The sequence below is a fragment of the Malaclemys terrapin genome, chromosome 18 (assembly GCF_027887155.1).
Source record: "Malaclemys terrapin pileata isolate rMalTer1 chromosome 18, rMalTer1.hap1, whole genome shotgun sequence".
NCBI classification, from domain to species: Eukaryota; Metazoa; Chordata; order Testudines; family Emydidae; genus Malaclemys; species Malaclemys terrapin.
The window spans coordinates 9,222,145-9,247,011 of NC_071522.1; the positions used below are offsets into that span (position 1 = coordinate 9,222,145).

Below are 24,867 nucleotides of genomic sequence, written 5' to 3' on the forward strand. Positions count from 1 at the left end.
CTTAATACTACTAAGCATATCTTACGCAAAAATTGCGAACTTGACTATTTACACTTTTTTTATTTTAAACACAACAACATATTCCAAATTTGGTCTTCAAGTATGCGACTTTTGAACATTAATTCTTAGTCATCTCTCTAATCTTGACACTTCCGGCAGCAAGTGTTGATAAACTTCCTCTTTCTATGCAAAAGACTTTCTACGTGAGAACAGCGGACCCTTTTAGAGCTCTTTAATGTGCAACACCCATTCTGACAGCTTTAGTTTTGAAACAGCAAAATGTTAACTTAGTATGTGAAGCCTGTTTAATACAAGAGACATTATTGTACAGGTAAGGAACAGTTTTCATATGCTAAGATTTAACTGCTTTGGCTACCTAGTTGTTGATGTGACATTAAATAACTTGTATTTTGCAACTTGATGGTGTAGAATATTTTGTAATGAATTTATAACTCATGTACGGTATTCTGTTTTAGGAAATGGTTTTCTTCAATGTGTTATTGTTCTGAAGATCTCTCCATACTGTTCAAATATTGCTATTAGAACCAATAATTCTCAAAACCAAGTTCAAAGTCTAATCAACAGTTAACAATTTTAGATTACCCGGAATTTCCCCTGTGAATTTTTATGTTAACAGCTGTGAAAATTTTTGTCAGTATCTTACTGAGCTCTGATGAAGTCCACATGTAGAGAAGGAGAGCAGAGTAAGCACAAATGAGTGAAATATTTTTACCTGTTGCAAGTCTAAACATTAATTCAGTATTTTGACATGTTCCCAGAAGTTTTAACTTACTGCCTGGATGTGTTTATGCTCTGGTAAACACTAACATGTACATGAAAACATCTGTGCTTTTATTAATAATATGCACACTGAACTGAGTTCTCAATGTTAATTTACCAATAAATGTTCTCTTCGTGCAATTTAAATACGGAAGGTAGATCAAAAGAAGCAGAATGAATTGGGCATACAGAATATGTCCTTTATTAATCTCATCATTTAGACTGATGCTTGAACTTTAAACAGTAATAGCAAAAAACTCCACTCCATTACAGCAAGTGAATTTATATTAACATTTTACCTCTCACTCCAAAAAACATTATGTATTCAGGAGTCCATTTATAACAATGATCTACTGTTGAAATTCTAGTTCCATGCCAGTAACTGTAGCAGAAAATCATCATTTTCAACAGATATGCTCCAAGTATTAATTTATAAAGAGAACTGAGAATCCAAGATAAAGGTTAAAAGTATAGAAAAGAAAGTACATTATATTTAGGGATGTTACTTGTAACTAACAAATGTTAAACAATGCAAAATCACTTTTGTAATGAGCGGTTTAATTTGCATTTAATTTCCTGTTTAAAAGTGAGGATCTGAACTTTTCAAGGAAATTTGACAATCCATACAGATCACTACTTTGACCTTTTTTACAGTCTTCTCTCCTAGTCCTTTTTTGGCAACTTGGAAAGAACATTGTGTCTGTTCCCTTTTTAAACAAAACCACACAAGAGGAAATTTAGGATCAATGACGTCAGAAGTGTCCCTGCTCCTCCTCAAGTCAGTCACAAACCTGACATTCATTTCAACAGAAGCAGAAATGGTGTTTTAAAAGAGTAGTAGTTCTGCCATTTACATCAATCTTACTGTTGGTAGTCAAAAGCAAATTAATGAAGATAAACAAGCTTTTAATTATAAAACAAATCTATATTATAACTCTGAAGTTAAAGCTAACTGTATTTTATTCTCTTTTTACTGCAGAAGATAACATCACACTGCATATGATCAGCAGAAGGGAAATGAACACCAACCATATAATCCTAATTTTCTTCTATGGACAATTGTGGAGATAACTTTCTACAGAGATACAGAGGCCACCAACAAACCTATCGTCAACTATTTTTCTGACAATCAAGGAGAACATTGGTCAGTCTTGAACAAAAATAAAGGAAATACAGCTCCCAGGTTCCTGTACCAATCAAATGAACTTGCCATCTTACACAAAACCGAAGAGCCATCAGCAGCTATCATGACACCTCAGACCACTACAACAGAAGAAAGTGAACCCAGTGATGGGAGCTGGATAGCTGCAATGTTAATTGGCATAATTTTGTGTGGTATGATGATAGTTATTATTATAATTCTGCTGTGGAAATGCTCAAAAAAGCCAACTCGAGTTGATCCAAACTGGGCAGGTCGCTCTCCATTTGCAGATGGAGACACGCCTGATATCTTTGTGGAGAATATTAAAGACATGGAGATGGCCACAAAACGTACATCAGTTCTCTCTATCTTGCCATGGAAATTTAACAAAAATACGCCCCTGGATGATTCTAAAAACTCTGAATCAAAAGGCAGGCCTGAGAAGCCACCCAGCTGCAACACAATGGAGAAGAGCAACCAATCCACCCCTACACTAAAGGGAGGCTCTGGCCCATTAGCCGACAACATTTCGGTTTCCTCTTCAAATATTATCAATGGGCCCCCACCTCCTGTTTCAGATGGACTGGGTGATGTATGCGACCCTCCACTCAACCCAATCCTTCTGCCACCTCCACCTGACGAAGTCCAGGAGAATCACTGTCCTGAAATCAGCAAATCCCTTGAATTTCAATCAGAAGCACAGAGCCAGTTTCCCCCTCCTCCTGACTTACCCAATCAAGATACACTAAAGGGAGGCTCTGGCCCATTAGCCGACAACATTTTGGTTTCTTCTTCAAATATTATCCATGTGCCCCCACCTCCTGTTTCAGATGGACTGGGTGATGTATGCGACCCTCCACTCAACCCAATCCTTCCCCCACCTGAGTCACTTGATCTGCCACCTCCACCTGACTGGCTTAACGAAGTCCAGGAGAATCACTGTCCCGAAATCAGCAAATCCCTTGAATTTCAATCAGAAGCACAGAGCCAGTTTCCCCCTCCTCCTGACTTAACCCATCAAGATGTAAATTGACCATTGCTGCCACCACCAGCATGACCAGACCCTGGATAAATTGAAGGAGCCTGCTTTGCAACATACTTCACATCCTTCTTAAAAGTGTTTTGAAGCAAATGATTACGTGAGAAGTGGAGATAGATAAGAACTATATGAAGTTACAGCTTTTATTAAACATCAGCTTTTTACAGATGGGAACTGCCTACTGATCTGTTTGAAACTAATCACTTCAATACAGGGTATGGACGGTAGCTAAAGGAAAAATCGGGACCAAGTACTTAAATGGTGGTCTAGTAGTTACAGATTTTAAAAGCTATAGAAAAAGAAATTTCATATATACAGTTTTCAAAATGCAATGAGTCCAGCTTTATAGAAAGACAGCTTCTAACTTTTATGTTTGCTTTTTTGGGCTGTATAACTTGAATTAACAATCACTTTAGCAGCACACTTCACATTTAATTTTAATAAAATGTTTGAATACAAAGGCGTCTCGGTGACTTGTACTGAAATTAAAATTCACTAAATTTTCACTTGATTAAACACAAAACCTCTGATTAGCAGCAAAACTCCAGTGCCTGGACACACTTACAAACTTATATGTTTTCCATATAAATTTAGGTTTATTTACTGTACACTACTTGGCACTTCTATAGCACATAAATGAAGTATCTCAAAGCATTTCAACAACTAGCCCTCATAACATCCATCCAAAAGGGAGAGGAACCCTTTTTATTTATTTATTTTTTAAAACTGACCAGTCATTTGAAAACTGAACTTATTTCCAATAGGTGTTTAGTTGCCAGCCTCTCTTCAGTCTTTTTTATAATACCAGGGTTTTTTGCAGCCTTGAGGTCCATTACAAACATTGCCATCTGTAAGAGAATTAACCCTGGAAAAGTTATTTACAGTAAAAAGACCGAGACCCTATCAATGCTAATTGTGGATTCATCATGCTGGATTAATTCAAAAGGAGTCTAGTGGTTTCTCTCTCACCCACTCGAAAGAAAAATTACTAGTGTACGGACTCTTCATTTTTTGCTAGAACAGTAAGAAATGTTAACTTTTATTAACGAGTGCGTTCACAAAGAGGAAGGAGCTTTGTATTTGTAGCTTAACAGAGCAGAGCGCTAGGTGGTTGTAGGTTTCCTAAAAAAAGCTCAAAGTGAAATACTTATCACTGGGGCACAAGCCTACTGCAGCGTTTATGCTTATTGAGACATTTTATAAATGTTAGCTCGGAGAAAATTGATTTAAACTCTATGCAACGTTTAAAGATCAAGACATACAATGAAGGTCTATTCCTTCATCCACTCATTTCAGAGGAGTACAAAGGCCGGGTAATGTGGTTATATGTTAGCACGTGTAACAGGAAGATAAAGCGCATCTGGAGTAATTATGAGCAACGTCCAATGTGGTACAAAAAGAGGGGAAGAAGAGAATGAGGAAGTCTATTACTAGTACATAAAAAATAAACTGAAAGAATTAGACTTCAGATGGATTTTAAACTAAGAGCAACAAACGTCACTGAGCATAAGTTCTCAAAGGAATAGGGTAAAGGTGTAATATTATTAAAGAGAACCAAATCCTACGATTTTAGCTGGAGTCAAATGGAGTTTTACATGTAAAGATTGCAGAATTAGGCCCAGAGTTTGCAAAACAATTTGTGAAAAGCTCTGAGCACAATACACATTTTTTAGCTGTAACATGCAAGTCTTAATGAAAAGGACATAATTTACCTTCACAAGAGTTAAATTAATACAACACGCCATGAGCCTCAGAGTTAACTTTCACGTACTGTATGTTTGGACAAAGAATATTGATTGACGAATACATTTACAATGCTGTAACCTTCAGGTGAAATAACTGTTTCTGCAAAGATGAACCTTTGTGGAATTTTATAATGGATCTTGCTCAAGAGAATTCTTCTGTGTGCTATATAGCAAAACCGTATGTGGCAGAATATAAAACTTATTTATATGTAAGCAGATCTGGAGAATACATTTGCAATCATTTTAAAGATCAAAGAATTTGAACCAAGAAACTGAAAAATCCTAACAGGACTTAGCATGAAAAGTCCATATTTAAGATTAATCAAAAAGAGGCTCAAAATACCAGCAGCCTGTATTACGAATCCAGATTTTCCAAGATTTTAGGAAGAAACTATACAACTTTTAAATAAAAGCTGATTTGGTTTGAAAAAAATAAATTAGTCAAAGAAGGGAGTCTGTTCTTTAAAGAGTACCTCTACTCTGAAAAGGGAGTTCCTGTAAAATATGGCGCCTTGGGATTCCAAGTTTATTGTCCCATAATAACTTAAATATGTAATTCACTCAGTTTAAAAGTAAAGATGTTTTTCTAACTGCCAGCTCTGAAAAGTCAAGCTGAAATTCATTCAACTGTATTCTGTCTGTCCCATGGATCAACATCGGCAATAAAGCTTCTGCTGGCCAAATTCCGCCTTAAGTTTCACCTGAGCAGCCCTTTTATCAATAATGGGGTAGCAGAACATGACCCTGTATTTGGATCTTAATTAACTATTTTGATGAGGATATATGATCCAGAATAGAATTTAGCACATTCAATATTTAGTTTCATAGGGATAAGCTGCCAGATGCTGAAACCAGCTGTCCATAACATTTTGGCAAAAAAGGAAACCGTTTATAATTCTAAGATTGCAAGCTCTTTGGAGCAGGGAGTATGCATCTGTACATGCTGGACATAGCGTATTGTTAGCACATAATACAAAAATAGATAAACGACTGCAAAGCTTTTTTCCAAATTGTCATTGACAATAAACATTAAGTTTTACATCTACATTTTGTTCACTGACAGAGGAAAAGCTAAGATAAAAGTAGCTACAGAAGATACCAGAAACAATGTGTCAGAAGGAAAAGTTTTATAAAAATTAAGGATTTTAAATGCATGCATTATATAATCAAATTAAAAACGAATAGCATAAAGCTGTACATTGATTGTTTGAGGGAAATTTAAATAAATAAAGTCTCACTGAGGATATTTGTAAAAATCCCAAACAGTACTATACTGTAGCCGATAGAATACACTGACAAGCTCATTTTAGCAAGGGAAAATTAAATTTTATATATACTTCCAACTTGAAAGTATTACGAAAGACTTGGGCAGTATAGTTTAAGAAGGCTGAAGCAGAGGAAGCCAGAGTTAATTGGTAAAGACATTATTACAAAAGTGTAGATTAAAATGAAGGTACCAACAACATAGCAGATATGAACAGCAGTTGTAAATAGGCTTTTAGGGGGAAATCAGCAATTAAGCAAAACTGAGCTACAGAAATTCTACTGGCTGTTATTTGTGTAGTCAAACTTACAGGTTTTATTTTGATGGAGCCACATCTTGAAAGAGATGCATATAGAGAAGTTTAGTAACTCAATTAAAAACCTATTTTGTTGAGCATGCACCCCTTGCAATAAATTTGAGTCAGCACCAACAACAGCTCTGCAGTCCTCCAATGTAGTGCTGATCAGGTGGTTGCAGAGCCCCTGCTAACAGCAATATGATGCAGCTGAAGAGGAACGCACAATCCACAGAGAGGAACTGTAGCTACTCTCCAGAACAAGGCAACCTTTAAGCATAATCTTTCAGAGAAATGATGCACTGATACTGCAGAAGGGACTGTGGTAAGTGCGGGGTTTTTTGGTTTGTTTTTAATTGCAAAAGACCTACTGCAAAATTAAAGATTCGGAAATAAAACTGAAAATACTGATCTATAACAATTGCATGCACCAGAAATTTGCTGCAGTGACAGTTAGATTTCATTCCAATGTTAATTCTGGTTTCAAATATACATGTTGGCTATTAGACTATTTAGAGAATGGGAGTAAAGTTATATAAAGGAAGGACATTACTAATGTCTATTTTGGAATAGAGATGTGGAATCCGGATTTCAGGTTTCAAATGAGTTTGTAACACATTATCTAGCGGAACTTCAACAAATCTTATTAAAGACAAATACAGTGTGCATGTGTGTGTGTGTTTGTGTGGGATTGCTACATTACTGCAGAGATTTTTAAGGCAGATCCATTTGACAGCCATTTTTTCATCCATCTGTGTAAAAGAGCACATTATTCCTAAGATAACATAGGCTTGAAATCACTAAAAAACAAAGTAGACATTGTATAATATTTGGATTAGACTTTCATTTTAGAAAGAAAGCCCACAATTGAGCTTAAGGGGGAAAGATGAAAAAGTGAGTCTCATTCTGCCACATACCGGTAAATGGAGGGATGCTTTGTAAACAATTATAAAAAGGACTATAGCACAAAGGGTATTTTTAGATTTTTTTTTTTAAACCCAATTTCTCCAGCAAGTCATCAGTGCAAAGATGACCCTTACAAATGCATTAAGTATATTATCTATATTATAAGGGTGTCACTTTGGTATATTTAATTTCAGGCAACAATGGAATACCAGATACTGAAAACACGTCCTTGTCTACTGGTCCTTCTGATTTTTATTCCCACTGTTCTGTGCATTTGTCCTTCTAAGTGTACGTGCTCAGGAAATAACAGAAATGTGGACTGTTCTGGCAGAAACTTGACCACACTCCCACATGAACTTCAAGAGAACATTACATATTTAAATCTGTCTTTTAACCACTTTGTTGATCTTGATCATCAGCTGACTCAGTTCACCAATTTGAGGACCCTTGATATTTCAAATAATTGGCTCAAGAACATTCCTGCTCATCTGCCCAAGTCTCTATGGGAAATATATGCCATGGGTAACAATATTAAAGTTCTTCAGAAACTTGATACAGCTTACCAGTGGAATCTTAAAGTGCTTGACGTTTCCAGGAATATGGTAGAAAGAGCGGTACTTATCAACAATACATTGAGCAGTCTCAAGTTTCTCAATCTCAGTAGCAACAAACTTTGGACAGTTCCAACCAATATGCCCTACAACATAGAGACGGTGGATCTATCAAACAACTTCTTAACACAAATACTTCCAGGAACACTGGTGAGGCTGCTACACCTCACAAACATTTATCTGCACAACAACAAGTTCACATATATTCCTGACAAAGCTTTTGATCGGCTCTTTCAACTACAAGTCATAACACTTTATAACAACCCATGGTCATGCAACGATAAGCAAAATATCCCTTACTTGCTCAAGTGGGTGAAGGAAACAGCAGCCATTGTGATAGGGTCTCCATGCCCCAATCAAACTATGTCTTGGATTAATGCCACCCCATTTTTGTCTGCTCCCACAGTTACAGACACTAACCTCATGGGTAAAGGAACAAAGGCAGTAGACACGAATGGCTCTCCAATGGCAACTGACCCAATCCAAGTGACAAAAATACGTGAACAATTTCGAGCAAATGAAGTTACATTAAGTGCTACCTTAAGCCAAACTGTATTATTTACAAGCACAGATAGACCATTACTCCTCTATCCAGAAGTTCCGACTACTCGAAAAATTAGTTCGCATGAAGCAGCAGCCACACACACTATCTACATTAAAAATTCAACTGATGTGAACTCAAGCATGATGAGTTCAACAGGATCATCCACTACTCCCATGACCCTAAGTATTACCAGCAGAATGCTAACAAACTACTCTAAAATGCCTGCACAAAGCACAACTGCTACCTTAAGGAAAGAGGAGTCCACCACAAATATTTTTAACACTCATGCGCCCTCCAAAGCAAGCATTTGTGAGGTGTATTCATTCTATGTTGTAATGCTTAATGCAGCGGCAGTTCTGATTGGCCAAGGGCTTGCATTTTCTTCTGAAAATTAACAAATTTACTCCAGTGAGAAATAGTTGGAGCAAAACTATCCAAGTCTAAGAGTGAATCAAATACAATAAATTCAGTTTTGAAATTCTGACTCTGCTCTATACTAAGCTGCTACTTATTTTAATGTTGTATTGAGTAAAACTAACCTATCAAATGCTTTGTTTTTATGAAATGTGCTTATTTTGTATTTACATTTTTAATTTTCCTTGCACAAAAATAAAACATCGGAATTTTATGTATTGGTTTTATGTATGTTTTATCATTAAACATCCAGAAAAAATAAAAGGCCTGTAACATATCTGCTTTTTCTGGCTTGATTTGCCAATCAGTGATTCTTGTAATACAGCTGTTATGATCCTCTACGTTAAAATGAAATGCAAAAGAGGGTGAGGGGAAATAAAGTAAATTAAACCTGTTTCACTAAACAAAGTTATTATTTGTGGAAATATGGTTATCATGTATGTGTCTATGTTTACTTCATAAGTATGAAAGATATTTTAATATGAATGAAGAGCCACAGTTTTAAATTCATGAATTAAAAATAATAAATTATTTTGGTATCTATTGGACTGGGAAAAAACTAAGGAAGGCAGCATGGTCTGGTTTTTCAAAAGGAGAAATGAGTGTCAAAGGAATGGTTTCTCTTCCTGGCTCTCCCACTGACAGACCTTGGGCAAGTCACTTCACATCTCTGTGCCTTCAATTCCCCAGATTGTAAAAAGGGGATAATATATACCTACTATGAAATTCTTGGATAACAAGCACTATAAATAAAAAAGTGATTGCTAAATGTAATTCTTTTAAATTTATTTCAAGCACATCTCTAGCAAACTAAAGCCACTTACTCCATTATACTTAAAGGAAAATCATTACATGACTGGGTCATGATGCACCTTCATACTAATTTTGATCTGCAAAATGAACTGCGAGCAAATTTACCTATGCAAGATTTCACAGAATACGTCAATTACAGTCAATATATGATGATCAATTAATTAAATAGTAGAATGTACTTATTTGTCATTGAGACAAACACTTGTGTTTTGAGAGCCATCAAGGCCAAGAAGGCACGAAATTTAAGAGGAACTGTCTAATCAATTTTATTTTATGTGCCCACTTCCTTTTCTCAAGGGGATGAGCTCATAGTTTAGCATGATTATATTCTGCACACTACTGAGCAGAGTTATACTTACATGCATGGTTCCATGTACTCTGCTGCAGAGTAGAGCTGAACTGTGCAGCAAAGGTACTTGCTATATGCTACTGAAGGTCTGCAGCAATGCGAAATACAGAGAAACTATTGAAAAAAGAGTTTTAATGAATTTATAACTAAGGCTATGATTTTTTCCACGGAGGTTGCGGAAGTCATAGAATCCGTGACTTCCAGCGACCTCCAATTCAGCCCCAGAGGCTGGGAGCAGCAGTGTCCCCCAGTCACCTGCAGAGTGCCCTTGCCGCCGAGTAGGGTACCCCGCAGCACCCGGCCGCCAGGGGCAGTCCCCCCCTCCCACAGAGCTCTGAGCAGAGTTCCAAGTGGCCCCGCAGCTGCTCAGCCTCTGCAGGTACCCCGCAGCTGAGCTCCCCATTTTGTCATGGAGATTATTAGTAAAAGTCAGGGTCAGGTCATGGGCTTCCATTAATTTTTTCTTTATTGCCTCCGACCAGTCCGTGACTTATTAAAAATATCCATGACAAAATCTTAGCTTTATTTATCACCATCACTCTCAATATTTCATTATTACAAGCCTTTGTTAATGTTTGCCCATGCATTTCAGGCAGTTGCTTAATTCCCAGCGTGCCACAGGATCCAGCATGAGGGTGCAGCAAAAGCCAGGGGACCCCACTAGAATTTAAGTTCAGCATATTGTACTCCCTTTTGGCTGCTAGGCGACGGATATAGAATATTTACAACCCTCCTTTTAGCTATCTGGGAAGTGGAAGGAGGCAATGGAGAGGAGCACTGTGGGAATGAAGTGCAAAACGAAAGCCAGGCACTTGGGGATAGGGAGTAGCTGGGAGGGGCTTTCAGAAGTGCTGCAGGAGACATATTCCAGTTCCTTGAATTGAGGATACTCTTGGAAGCCACTGGTCTGCAGTGCCTTTGTCAGAGAGGCTGGTAAGGGGAACTCCTCATCAAGATTGCACACTGAAAATAGAACTGCCTCTATCTTCTTTGTAGAAAAGGAAGAGGCTGGCAGGAAGCAGAGTTCTATCTGCTGTGAGCGGGCATGCTCCATGCCAGATGCTAAAGCAACAGATTGAGGGGCTGCAAAATTTTCATGAATAACCATCTCTGCTTTGGAGCTAACCCTAAAGGTAAATTCTAAGTCTAATTCCATGGCAATTGGAATCATAATTCACAAGACTTCTCTATGTGAACAATATTTCTATGATCAAAAAACGGTCAGAAAGGGATGAGCAAGTAAACTGCTTATACACCTCTACCCTGATATAACGCGACCTGATATAACATGAACTCAGATATAATGCGGTAAAGCAGTGCTCCGGGGGTGGGGGTGGGGGGGCAGGGCTGCGCACTCAGGCGGATCAAAGCAAGTTCGATATAACACGGTTTCACCTATAACACAGTAAGATTTTTTTGGCTCCCGAGGACAGCGTTATATCGGCGTAGAGGAGTATTTTAAAATCTAACTGCAAAGTATATGTTGAATGATGAGACTAAAAAACTCAGTTATTTCAAAGACATCCAATTACACAGTTTTTAATATTGAGTTATTGGTAGTGCTCCTCTGAAGAAAATAAATATTCACCATAACTATTATATATCCTCCAAATGCCTCACAGCTATCGACAGGTTAAGCCCATACCATCACATCTCTGAATACTCTTGGCTTTCCTATGCAAATAGGTCATCCCTTTCTGAACATGGTACCCAGTTCAATATTCAAACTTCTGGTATTATGGAGGAAAATTGGGGCAGTGACCAAATAAGAACAAACCTAAAAGGTTACCCTGACACACTTTTTCTGTGTGTCCTTTTCAGTTATTAAGCTAATTTACAATTAAATCATGCCATTGATCTCAAAGCCTACAGAGATTTGCTGATAGCTAAAATATATATGTTTACCCACTACAGAAAAGCAGCTACTTCTTGGGTAAAACTAAGCAACTAGGCAGCTGTTTAGCATCTAAGAGTATGTAACAGTTGGGACAAGAAAAGAAAACTTACAATCTTCCTGATCTTTTGTATGGAGATTTTCGGTAAAAAGAAAGTAATTACTCAAGTTGAAATATAAACAATACTAGCCCTTGAGACAGGGGTGGGCAAACTTTTTGGCCCTAGGGCCACATTGGGGTGTGAAACTGTATGGAGGGCTGGGTAGGGAAGGCTGTGCCTCCCCAAACAGCCTGGCCCCGCCCCCTATCCGGCCTCTCCCACCTCCCACCCCCTGACTGCCCCCCTGAGAACTCCCCACTCATCCAACCCCACCCCGCTCCTTGTCCCCTAACCGCCCCCTCCCGGGACCCCACCCACTATCTAACCCCACCCCGAACTTCTGCCTTATCCAACCGCCCCGTTCCCTGCCCCCCCACCCCAAACTGCTCCTTGTCCTCTGACTGCCCCTGGGGACCCCCTGCCCTATATCCAACCCCCCAGCCCTGTGGCAGCGGGGGAGGGGCCCGGGGCTAGCCTCCCGGGCCAGGAGCTCAGGGGCCGGGCAGGACTGCCCACCTCTGCCTTAAGAGCTTACCATGTAACTTCAATAACTTCAATAAAATCAGGGCCAACAGAAGCGTCTCATGATAGGCAAAGCCAACCCTTCCTATCTGCCATTGAGTCTGATGTAACAGATTTATCCACTAGTGTCAACTGGCTTTGATGAAAATTTTACCTCAAATCTACTCTCACATCATCAGGTGCATTCCAGGCCACTGGCCAGGACATTTAATAGATGGCACTGCCAGCAGCACAATGACCCCAAGCATGCTGATGCATTAGCTTAGTACCGGGAGGGGAGAAGGCGAGAGAAAGAGAGACACCAACCATCCACCACTTCCTGAATCAGGTATTTCTTCGAACTCTCCCCTTCACATATACTAGTCAAAATCTGCTTAGCTTGTGAGATATAACAGAGGTGACAGAACAAGGTGAAATGACTGGACACACCTCGGCTGCAATCAGAAACATTTTCCTACACTACATAGACAGTAAACTCGCTCTTGCCGCACAATTCATTTAATCATGTCAAGTTCTGTTGGGTGTGACAGAATGAATCATGGAAGCAACTCTGAAATGCTCTAAGTGTGTGTGCAATGAACACTTAGTTCATGTTCAGTAAATGCTAAATGCAGTCTAGGGAAAAATCCTCTTGTGCAGCATGTCCAGGACAACCAAAAACTTGGTTAGGGCAAGTAATTACTGCATATACAATGTGCTGCTATCTGGTTTTCATATCGGAAATAAGGCTGGAGATGGAAACTGGCCTCCTGTGTTTTCATCTGGCATTTTGTGGTTTCCTCTTCATGCAGAGGGACAGAGTCTCAGGCAGGTGAGGAGTGGGTGGCAACAATATTAGCAATTAGTCACAGCTCAGAGGTAATCTGAAGCAGTCGTGAATATGTGGCAGTAGAGAATCAAATCATAGGTGGAAAGGGAACAGTATGCAGCTCCCCTTTCACGTTATTGCAAAAAAAAATCTCCCCAAATCTTAGGACCAGCCTTCTGTCTTAAAAACTTACCTACACTAGGGATAAATTAAGAGGTCCTCTGGTCAATAGGCTGCTTACAGTAAAGCAGGCTGAATCATAAGGCTCAGCCAGCTCCGTTGCTGAGCAACTAGAATTCATAATGGATAACACATTTGCCTACTTACTCCCTGCTCTAACAGCAAGTCATTTGCATTCAAGATAAATGTGAAGAAAAGAAATAAATAAATTAACATGAATGCAAATACACAGGATTACCAGGATTACATGCACTAGCTTCAGATTTTGTTCAGTACTGTATTTGCTTTCATTCCATTCTTTGATTACAAATATATTTTCATGCTTTTTTTTTTTTTTAAAAGCACTTGTTGCCATGGTTACACACAAACATCACAAACCCCTGACAAAACCAATGTTTCAATTTGACTCTTCTGGGTGTGGACACAATGGAATCAGTTTTTGCTTTCCTTTAAATGGTAAAATCATTCCATCCAAATCACCTCCAAGAAAATGTTCTTCATCAGGTGTAAAATTTTTCAGAATACTTATAAAACACAATACAGCATCATCTCCCTGTGTGCATAAAATGTTTTAATATTAGTTTCTTCCATGCATATGCTAACAATTTTGGATTTTTTAAACTGAATTTCATTTCAGTACTTAAGCACTATGTCAGTTTGTGCATATTAATTGCTCATCTTTAGCAGCAACTCTTTTTATTGTTACTCGGTAGTTACAGCTTGCAACTATAAATACTAGTATTGCCAGGCTGACACTTTAGACAAAACCAGCTGAAAATTAGCAATTGTAATAGACAAAGGATTAAAAATTTTAAATATTACTTAGGAGACCAAATTCTACTGAAGGACAACAGGACATAAGCTCCTAAATCACTTTTGAAAACGGTGCTTTGGAAAAATTTTACAACAAACCATTATTGCCTCAAAGACACTTAAAACGAAAAACAAACAAACAACCCTGCAAAATCTATCTCCATAGTGTAGGAGTGTTAAACATATGGACTGCGAGTTGCGTTTGGCCTGCACCACAATTTCAGATTTTCTGGAATCTACGATTAAATTAAAAAAGCTTCTAGCCCTAAGAGCTGTCGAGATAACCTTCCAAAGGCTAACACAGTATAATCAATGCAGTGATCACTGCCTGAGTCCATGGACTGCCTGACTCATAGGTATGAACTCCCATGTCCCCAATTAATCCATTTAGAGTGTCAGCTTTTAAGAGCAATGTTAACACTTCAGAGTCAATATTCATTGTTTAATCACTGATCATTTTTTAGTAAATACAACAGGAGTAGGGGGGAATGAAGCACACTGGGTTGGGAATTAGGAATTGCCACAGGGGGAAAAATTCAGAGAAAGGACAGAGGAAATGAGAAACAGGAAAAAGGATGGGGAAGAGAAAGGCTATGTCTACACTGGTACTTCATTAGCAAAACTTTTGTCGTTCAGGGGTGTTAAACACGCACCCCTTCTCCCCCAAACAACAAAAGTTTTGCCGGCGAAAAGCTTGTGGGCGGCAGTCACCAATCAGGGATTACTTTTTTTAGTACAACTATACAACGAAATAACCAGTGTAGTGCCTGACATTAGACACTGCTCTCAAGCACGAACTTTCATGAGGGAAAAAAATGTCCTCAGTCTGTATTAATTCCTCAATCCAAGCACTGCAAAAAGGAAATTAAAAAAATTAAGCTGTCATCTGCAAAACACTTCCACCCACCCTTGCTTATCTGTAACACATATTCATCTTTAATATTTCTATTAATATTTGAATCTTAGCTTTTCAACACTTTAATACAGTTTTACAGGAATAGAAAAGTGAAACTGTCATTCAAGTGTGGACAGAGCAGATCCCATATTTCTTCTAGAGCCATTATAATCCAACAGGTATGTAGGTAAATACTTATTTATATTGTTCTACAGAACGTTCACACACTCAGCCTTATTCTTTCTAAATCACATTTCTTCAGCCATGTACGAGACACTGAGGGCATGGCTATACCTGCAGATGTAGAGCGCTGGGAGTTAAAGCAGCCTTCGGAGACCGCAGCAGGGAAAACGCTGCCGAGTGTTTACACATTCAGCTGCAAGTGCATTGGCGTGGCCACGTTAGCAGCTCTTGCAACGCCACAAAGAGCAGTGTATTGTGGTAGCTATCCCAGTGTTCAAGTGGCTGCAACATACTTTCAAATGTGGGGGTGGAGTGGAGTGTGACAGGGTGTGTGTTGTGTGTATGTGGGGGGAGAGAGTGGGTTTTTGGGGTGCTAAAAGTGTGTCAGCATGTTGTCTTGTAAGTTCAGACCATCCCTCCCCCGCACCTCTCTCTCTCACACTCACAGCAAGCAACATTCCACATTAAAGGCTTGCTTTGTCCAGGAGCAGATAAGCATGCCGGATGTCAGAAACGGAGCTTTGAAAGGGGATATCCGCATTCCTACAGCCGATTCCAAAACAATGACAAGAGTTGCCACTTGACTTAAGGGGATTATGGGACGTTTCTGGAGGCCGATCAAAGTGCAGTAATGCCACACTTCGTTCACACTTCAGCTGAGGCGCAACAAGCGTTATGCTTCTCGTGGAAGTGGATTACCAGAAGCGCTCCAGCGGCAGAGTCCAGGTGCTCTAAGTGCCTTGCCAGTGTGGATGGGTTGGGAGTTAGGGCACCTGGGGCTTCTTTAATGCGCTCTAACTTGCAAGTGTAGCCAAACTCTTAGGCCAAGTTCTAATTTTTTGTATCCATGCTGCCCATTGACCCCAATGGATATGCAAAGATGTAACAGCTGAATTTAGTGCTATTTCAAGTCATGGGCTTAACCCCTTGTCAAGATGGAACTCAAAAATTACTACGACTTCATAAAAGTACAGTAAAGACTGAGTAGAAAAACACCTTGTCGTGTATCAAACACATCCAAACTTTGGAGAAAAATTCCCCTTTGGGCTGAAAAGCAGTGCAAGTAAGATCAGCATATTTCTCCCCACTCCGCCAGAAAGTTACATGCCTGTAAAATTTGTTAGCAATTTAGCAGGAACTCAGAGAAAAGAGGTTTTTCCACAATTTTTTCCTGACACAGCTAAGAGTAAGAAACAGATTTGTTATATATTTGCAACATAATGTGAGCCTCATTCAAAAATTAATTTATCTAATCCCTTACCATCACTAAACACACTATATGTAAAGAGCAACAGAGGGTTCAAAATAATTTATTATTTTTAATTCCTGAATTTAAAACTGTGGCTCTTGATTCATATTAAAATATCTTTCATACTTATGAAGTAAACATAGACACATACATGACAACCATATTTCCACAGATTCAGACTAACACGGCTACCCCTCTGATATATGTAAAGAGACACTATACCACCAAAAATGTACCTTAATTGCATGCTTGATTTTCTAAAATTCCTTTCCTATAACAAACTCTGGGCTGGTTATGCTCTCTTGCTTGACCTAAATAAGCAAGGAGTATCCCATATTTCTACATAATAGTCCACCATATCCAGAAACTTCAGAGAACTCCTTGAATGCTGCTGATTTGATCAAGGCATAAGCACATTCTTGGAAATTTTGAAGGGTTAAAATGCTTTCAGGGAATTATTTTACTTCCTTTAAGCAATGCTGATTAGAATTTTTAAAAGAAGTTATTTACTTTGGGAAACAGAAATCCAATCAGACATAGGTAAACAAGGAAACCAAGCCAGCTATTAGTTGGTTTTTGATTACATTATTATGAAGTGATACTTAAATAGTGGGAAAGAAATTTAAAATTAGAGACAGCAGTTTCAGAGGCAAAGGATATCTAGCAGCTGAATTCATTTCTCCCTAAAGAGGATCTGAAACAATAAAAAGGTATGAAATTATATGATTTGCTAAAATTGTCTCACTCTTCAATAAATGGTATTAATTCCTTATTTTTTACCTGGCTTGTGAACTTTACCTTAAGTATTTTGAACTTGGAAACAGACAGCTCAAAGCCTGATGCCTTGATATTTTATAAGGAATCATATTTTAGGTTGGCTAGTCATACATGTGTTTTATGTAAATTCTGCTTACAGACTGAGAACTTTCTGTGCTGATCTCAGAACCTTTTGTTAAAATGTAAAATAATTATACTCCGTGTTGAGTAAGTACGTGAAGCTTATATTCTGTATTTTTTGACTGGACAATGTTATACTAATTGATCTCATGCCTTTTTAGTAAATGCTTCTCTAAAAAAATTGCCCAAAAAGGAACTAAGTAAATTGGTTAAACTGAGTAAATGGAAGTCAAGTTTTCCAAAGTGCAAAATTTTTTGCCTTGTCTGCTAAATGTGATTAAGGAATCATAGCTGATGGGTTCAAGCAAGTTTATTGCTCCCTTTGCTTTATTCAGATAAACGAGAACAGTTTATCAGGAGAGCAGTGAGCTAGATCAGTCTGCTGTTTACCAGAAAAACAAAGTTTTTAACTTGTGATATTTCTTCCACACACCCCCACCCCCCACCCTCCCCGAAATAGAAACAAGATGCCATTCAAATCACACCTGGCTGTCCTTGTTCTCGGGCTATGTGAGCTCCATTTAATTGGCAGTGTAAACAATGACAAGATTGCCCTCATTATCCAGACCAACAACAAGGATAAGGCAGTCCCCACCACTGGCGATAAGACCACCCAGGACAAGACTGCCCCCCACAGCCAGCCCACCTCCATCACCCAGCTGACCAGCAAGGACAAATCCCAGACCCCAATCACCACCCACCCCACCAGCAACGACAAAGACAAGACACTCTCCACCACCCACGCCACCAGCAACGACAAAGATAACACAGTCTCCACCGCCTACGCCACCAGCAACGACAAAGATAACACAGTCTCCACCACCCACGCCACCAGCAACGACAAAGACAAGACAGTCTTCACCACCCAGCCCAACATGGACAATGCTCGATCAACCACAAAACTTCCAAAGAAGTTGACATGGAAAAGTGATACAACTTCTCATCCTGGAGGCTCAGCTGCTACAATCCCTTCAATGTTTACTATTGCATCACTGATATGTGTTCTTTTGCTGTAGATTTAATGCCCCTCTTCTACTTTTCCACACGTAAATCACTGATACCAATGTCATTACGCTAAGAAGTCAACTCTTCTTGGCACCACTTTCCCAAGTGGGGTGCATTTTCATTCTTTCAGTGGGCTCTGCAACCTTTTCAGATTAATTCTTAAATTATGTGATATTATGCCGTATGCAACTCTTTGTTAAGGTGTTTTCCTAGCCACTCCAGTTCTGTAGTCACCCCACTGTCAGCTTCATTACCCACCAGTGTTTAGTTTATCACTATCCTCAGCATGCTATGTAGGTACCAAGATTTTCCTAGACTATGACTATTAAAGCTGTGGAATTCTCAGGGAGTTGGGTTATGGGGTATTTGCTCCGTATATGTGGTTTTCTGCTTTTAACCCAAGCCATGTGGAGTGAGCTGTGATAATAGGGTGACGGGTTCTATATAAATATAAAGCAGCATTTACAATGGTAGGTACTAATTCTACAAATGAACTAACAGGACAAAGGAGAGGAAAGGTAAATTTTCTTGGATTCATGCTCGGGTACTAGCTGGAGTGTGCCAGCATTCAGCATGCTTTCTTGGCAAAAAAGAGAAAAACCTGTCTCTCTCTCGAAAGGCTTTTCACATCTGATAAGTCAGTTTATTTACTTGTATTAAACATAACCATTCAAAGTGAATCTGTTCACATCTGTACTCAAATATTCGGGACTGAGTAATTAAGATACTCTAAAATGAAGCCTTAATGAAAAGGCAGTACAACAAATACACTAGCTATGCCTTGTAAAAGTGCTAAGATTCTTGTATTAAGGAAAGACATGCCAATTTAAAATCCCTTGCAGTTCTATTTAGCAGTCAAGCTTTTAAAAAAATTCTGTAAAAATGTTTTAAGGTACAATTTTTTAAGTTGTTTCTTGGCCATATTGCTATGTCACAATTAAAATATGCCTCTATTCTGCAGTTAAAACAGTTTTTTTTCATATAATCAAACAGCCAAAAACCTACATAGCTGGTCTTTGCACAATTTTTGGTTTTAAACTTTACATTTTTCAATATTGTAAGCACTCTCAATTACATATTTTCTGAAAAGTTTGTTCTCCCATATTAGTTCTCCCAAGCATCAATCAAAGCAGCACTTTGGTCATCAAGATCCTCTCATTTTCTTACCAAGCTCACCTTTTTACCATTCCTGTCTAGAGAGAATAGAATTGTACATGCTTCCACTTGATCATGAACAGCCTTCTTTGTAACCCATGGATGGGTTCTTCCTTCTTCATTGCTGCTCAGCAAGAAGTGTGTGTGTGGGGGGGAACCATGTAATCAACCTAACGAGACTCAAAATGCTCAGCTTTCTAAGTGTCACCCTTTAATAGTCCAGTTCTTAGTTTTTGAAAATTCTCATCATATGTAGAACTGTTCATACACGAAAACTGCCACAGACAAACACGACAAAAACTGGTCCAAAGTCAAGAAAGAGGATCAACAATGTCAATGCCAGTTCCCATGAACAAAACCAGTTCCCATGAACACAATGCCAACTCTCAAATACGCAGCTGAGCTCCAACCAAGGCAGCCTTTTAAGACTCCATAATTGTTAAAACATAACCTCTAGCTCAGACACACACAGATGGAGAACCCACGGAAAGTTTCAAGGTGCCTATTTGTTGGGTTGTGGGAAAGGTGGTAAGAGTTGGAGTCTTTCGTGGAGGAGAGGTCAGAAATGGGTGCAAGTCTTGGGAAGGAAGAAACTTATTCTTAAAGAAGTGAGGGCACACAAAAAGGTTCAGTTAAACAATAAAACCTGTGTCTCTATCCATCACCATTTTATTGGAGCACACCACAGAATAAAGCACACAGAAAGAACTGTATTTCCTCTAGTCTACAGGAACTAGATTTGTGAATTTTATTTTTATTGGTGTTATTGTGGGAAGGCTGAGCTGAAGAAGTGGGCTTTGTGTAGTCCTCTGAAGGAACTGAGGTTTGTGGTCATCCTGACCTCTTGACACAGAATGTGTGACAAAAAACCAAGAAAGCTCTGTCTATTAAACAAATCACATGGGGCTGACAGTTCCACTATACTTGTACAATGGAGCTGACACAGGAAGTCATTACCATGAGAGATCAGGTGGTTCCTCAGATAACTTGGGCCAGTCTTGCACACAAAATTAGAAAGGACAACTGAAATTTTCAATATGACCTCGTATTCAATATCAGAGCTCTCCTCCAATACTTTACCGTTCCTATTTGTACCTTGATCTTTGGCTCCCATTAGCATCCTTATAGAAAAGAAGCACAATATAAGAAAAGATCATTGTCCATTTTTGCAATCTCACTTTGTATTTAATAGCCAGTTTTATTCACTAAAGAGCAAACAAAACAAAATCTAGATAATTACAGAGTTGTTTCTTGATTTTCAATCTACTGGCCAAAGGAAGGACAGCAGCCAGTTTTAGAAAAATAAGTCTAAGCTTTCACTTAAAAACTCTGACTCACAATGTTTCAGCTGACCAGTTTTGAAAAGGATCCAGTCATGATAGTGACTGTCCTTCCAATCCCTTCCCACTATGGCCTTCTGAATAGGCTCCATCCCTCTCTAAGATATGCCTCACTGAACATTTTAAGAGTCATCCACAACTACATGAAAGGTCACAATATTTCATCCTGTCCCTCCAATTTTACGAGCATTTTTATTTATAAAATGTCCCTTCTGGAAATACAGCATTTGATACAGTACACAAACAGGGATAGTACAGATCTGGGAGGAAAGGTATCTTACAACTTCTCCTCTCTCCTTACTCTCTCCTTCCATTAGACAAAGAGAGAACTCATAGTGCAGTTTAAGAATATAGCAAGCTAAATAGACCTTGCACTTAGCCAGGAAGGCAAGTACTTGTTCCACCGTTAAATCAACAGTGAGTCAGAACTGAGCACCCTGAACAATACCCTTCTATAAGCCCTCTTGTTTTAAATCTAGTATTTATTATTAACTCAAACACCTCAGCTGACCTCAACTGCCATGGCGAGGTCAGGGGTTCTCAGATACCCAGAGCCTCAGCCATATATTATTGACTCTCAAAACCAACATCCTACTGAGCAGAGAAAATACTTTTCACTCATAATTCCATCTCTCAATCTTTTGATGATTGTATCCAAAAAGAAATACTCCCAACAATCTCTAAAATAGACGGCAAATGAACATGAGTGGTAGCGAGGCACGAGGGAGCGTCATGTTGCACTTTATTTGCCACTGCTCATGGTTTGCTCTCATGTATGGTGGAAGACTTCAGAGATATGGCTTGGAGTGCAGTGCTCCTAGCTATTAAGCAATAAAGGTTGTAGGCCTTGCTGAAGCCTTAGGCATAGCTGCCAGGGTGAACCAAAGTAGGCCTGACCTTAGCAGAATAGTAACATGCCAGGTATTAGCTAACCAAGTAAGCACATTCCTGGCCTGAGAGGATGGAACAAAAACACCCAGAGCGCGCAGGTAACTACATACAGATTGTACAGGAACACATTGATGCCCCCGTAAGAGAAGGATGGGCTGCACTCTCTGCTAGTTCAGCTAACACTGGCGCTCCAAGAACAGTAGCATAAGCAGCGTTAACATCACAACACTAGCACAAGAACAGAGACAAAACTATAAAAACAAAACTGATATTTCTACTTTGCTAAAGCTAAATTAAAAGATCACCAGAGAGCCTACGAATGAAGAGAGCATACAAAGTCAAACTGAAATGGAGATTACTAAAGTAAGAGATTGGCAGAAGAAAATATAACAATACACAGAAAAAGATAACGGGGGTGGTGGGATATCAAAATTACCTTTGAGTACCGGGCATTAAAAAAGGACTAGCAATCTCAGTGATGGGTGCAGAAAGACAAGGACAAGTAAATAAGAACTGACATGATAGTCACAAAGTGTTTCAACAGTTGTCACTTTAGATGGCTCCTTTAATTAGAGGAACTAGTGGTCATCCCAACCCCCTGGAGGAAGAGAACTTGTGGGCCAGAAGCCGAGAAACCTCGGTCTCTTACAAGTAGAAAGCCAGTCCTGAGGCTGACAGTTCCACTGATCCAATGGAACGGAGCTGTTACGGGAGCTTTTGATCATGAGGGGTGAATGGTTCCTCAGAAAACATGGGAGAGTCCTACATACCATTTTGAAAAGGTGGCTTAAGAACAGTGGGACCAGAGTTTGCTGTGTGACGCAGGAACCCAGATAGACAGTTGTCACTTCCCCCAGTTAGTTGTATGCCGTGGAAAGTATTGAAGACTAATCTGTTACTAACAAAGCTTTGGACTGAGACCTCCTAACAACTGAAAAGTATAAGAGGGGAGATGTGGAAAAGAATACTGTGCTAAAAATGATCCTAAATAGCTAGAACGGCAAGTATGGATTATTAGGAAGAGAATGAGCACTTACTCTGGTGAGGAGGTGGATACATTGCTCAGAGTTTGGGAAGGATGGGTTAAGCTATTTTACACAGTATTTTCTGGGAAAATAAACTTAAGGTCAATAAAACTCTATAGGGCAAAGTGACAGTGTTTAAAACCACATGCCAAAATGTTTTTCCTGTTTGACGGATGCTGGACCCTGCCATCAACAATTTCACAGATTAAGGAATCTCCTTATCAGCCACCGAAGCAATATAATATTTGGATGCCAAAATTTTGTACCAATCAAGAAATGGTAGAAAATCTTCACCCAAAAACATGGCATTATTGTGCAAGGAGTCTGATTCTGGTTCAGTTAGATAGGAATAACTTATTGCAATCACTGTATCATAAAACAGCCAATCAGTTTCTGCAAGATGTTCCGTATCAAGCTCACCATGGACAAAACCTTGTCTTTACACTGTGTGTCTTTTGCTATAGAGAGAAGCCTGTCTATGCAGTCCAAGAGGCTGGGGGTCTCAACCTGGACCAGAAAGCACAGAATTTTTGTTGCAAAACTGTTATTCAGGATTGTTATGCTAATGGAACAGAACTATGGAAATGGGAGATAGAGCCTTTCACTTCTAGATCACAGCTCAAATCCAGCCCAGTAATGAGAAGTTAATTTGCAGTGGGTTATGTATAAATGCATTGGTAATGCCAGTTTAGTTCCCAATGGACAAGCTCACAAAAACGACTTGTTAGCAGCGTCAGCACAGAGGCCAAGGATGTAATGGGAATGGAAACCAAACATGCCTGTGTCATTCCTAGAAGTGGACCTTCCAGGTGAGGACTGAGTGACGTTAAATGGTATGTGGGAAAATCTGCCATTTGTACTCCAGTGGTTCTGTGGAGGAATTTAATCTCCAGGGTTGTCAGCCTACTGGCACCTTTTCCAGGACCACTACATTTAAAAAAAATCTTAATCTCCTGGTAAAACTTGTGTATGTTTCCCCAATGAACATTAGAAGAAAAGAGCTGGATATATTAAAACCTGCATTTTGTCTGATTTATTACTTGGATATTAGTAGGAAGTTCTGAAATATGAACATACTGGCTTGCTTAAGGGAAGGAATAGTAAGTAGAGTTAAATAATTCTGTCTTTATTTTTTTCTTCCAGAGTTGTCTTAGTTCAATGAGTGTTCAACTACTAGTAAACTCCCAATTAAAAAAAAATCCTGACTGTAGTGTTTTCTACTTAGCTTTATGAGTTCACCTTTTTCAACTTTTATGTAGGAATATATTAAGATTAAAGTTTATACACCTGACCTTAGGATCCGTTAGTTAAAAATGTGTTGACTGCCTGACAGGCAAATACTCCCCCCTGTGGGCATGTTATGAAACCCAGTTTATACATTAATTCAGCAGCGCATAGAACAATGACAATACAACTGTGCAACTATTGCTGCACTACAAATGGCTGTGGGTACACATTACACGAACAGCTCCCTGCAGTTCCTTGGGCTTTTCTTGGCTCATCACTGACTTGTTCAGACTTGATGGTGCTTCAGATTTATGGTAAATCACAGCTTCAGATTTCTAGCAAAGTCACAGTGGAACACAGGTGGCATAGCTGCAGGACTACATTCACTGCCACCTAAGGGGAGCTGCACATATACATCACTGATTCATAATGTTGCATAGCAACTTTTAGTAATCCAAAGATTACTATGTGCTTTACAAAAGTGCATGTTCTCCCTAATTTTCAGATAAGGAAGCACAAAAGGTTGAATGACTTTCAAGTCAGAAATAGAATCCAGGCCTTCTGACAGTTTCTCGCACTATCCGCTGGACAACACATTTCAAATAATTAACTTACTACTGTTCCTGGTAATTTGTTCAAGTCAATATGGAAAATGCATTTCAAATGGTATTCAGTTTGTTCACTTAGCAGTGAAATCTTAGGATATTCAACGTGTAAGGGCACAGGGTGCAATCTTGTGAGGTGCTGCAGGCAAGCAGTAACGCATTAAAGAAATATTCTC

The 24,867-nt window shown here is 39.1% G+C and overlaps 3 protein-coding genes and 1 long non-coding RNA gene across 7 annotated transcripts in view; 3 read left to right on the forward strand and 1 right to left on the reverse strand.

Annotated features, from left to right (window-relative positions):
• The window catches only part of NF1 (neurofibromin 1), a 169,783-nt gene that overhangs the window by 53,130 nt on the left and 91,786 nt on the right, over positions 1-24,867 (reverse strand). The gene's annotated exons all lie outside the window — the stretch shown is intronic.
• Positions 204-4,014, forward strand: EVI2B (ecotropic viral integration site 2B). Its single transcript, XM_054008799.1, has 2 exons — positions 204-331; positions 1,760-4,014. Exon 2 carries the CDS (start codon positions 2,028-2,030, stop codon positions 2,952-2,954), a length of 927 nt encoding a protein of 308 aa, XP_053864774.1. The 5' UTR covers positions 204-331; positions 1,760-2,027; the 3' UTR covers positions 2,955-4,014.
• OMG (oligodendrocyte myelin glycoprotein) lies at positions 6,307-9,133 on the forward strand. The gene is made up of 2 exons (XM_054008798.1): positions 6,307-6,589; positions 7,365-9,133. Exon 2 carries the CDS (start codon positions 7,371-7,373, stop codon positions 8,718-8,720), a length of 1,350 nt encoding a protein of 449 aa, XP_053864773.1. The 5' UTR covers positions 6,307-6,589; positions 7,365-7,370; the 3' UTR covers positions 8,721-9,133.
• Positions 16,805-19,408, forward strand: LOC128825909 (uncharacterized). The gene is made up of 2 exons (XR_008442752.1): positions 16,805-17,256; positions 17,904-19,408. It is a non-coding gene; the product is annotated as an uncharacterized LOC128825909 (long non-coding RNA).

What these genes read in the sequence shown, in the direction of transcription:
- EVI2B (XM_054008799.1), top strand. Translation starts at nt 2,028, where the DNA reads ATGACACCTCAGACCACTACAACAGAAGAAAGTGAACCCAGTGATGGG.
- OMG (XM_054008798.1), top strand. Translation starts at nt 7,371, where the DNA reads ATGGAATACCAGATACTGAAAACACGTCCTTGTCTACTGGTCCTTCTG.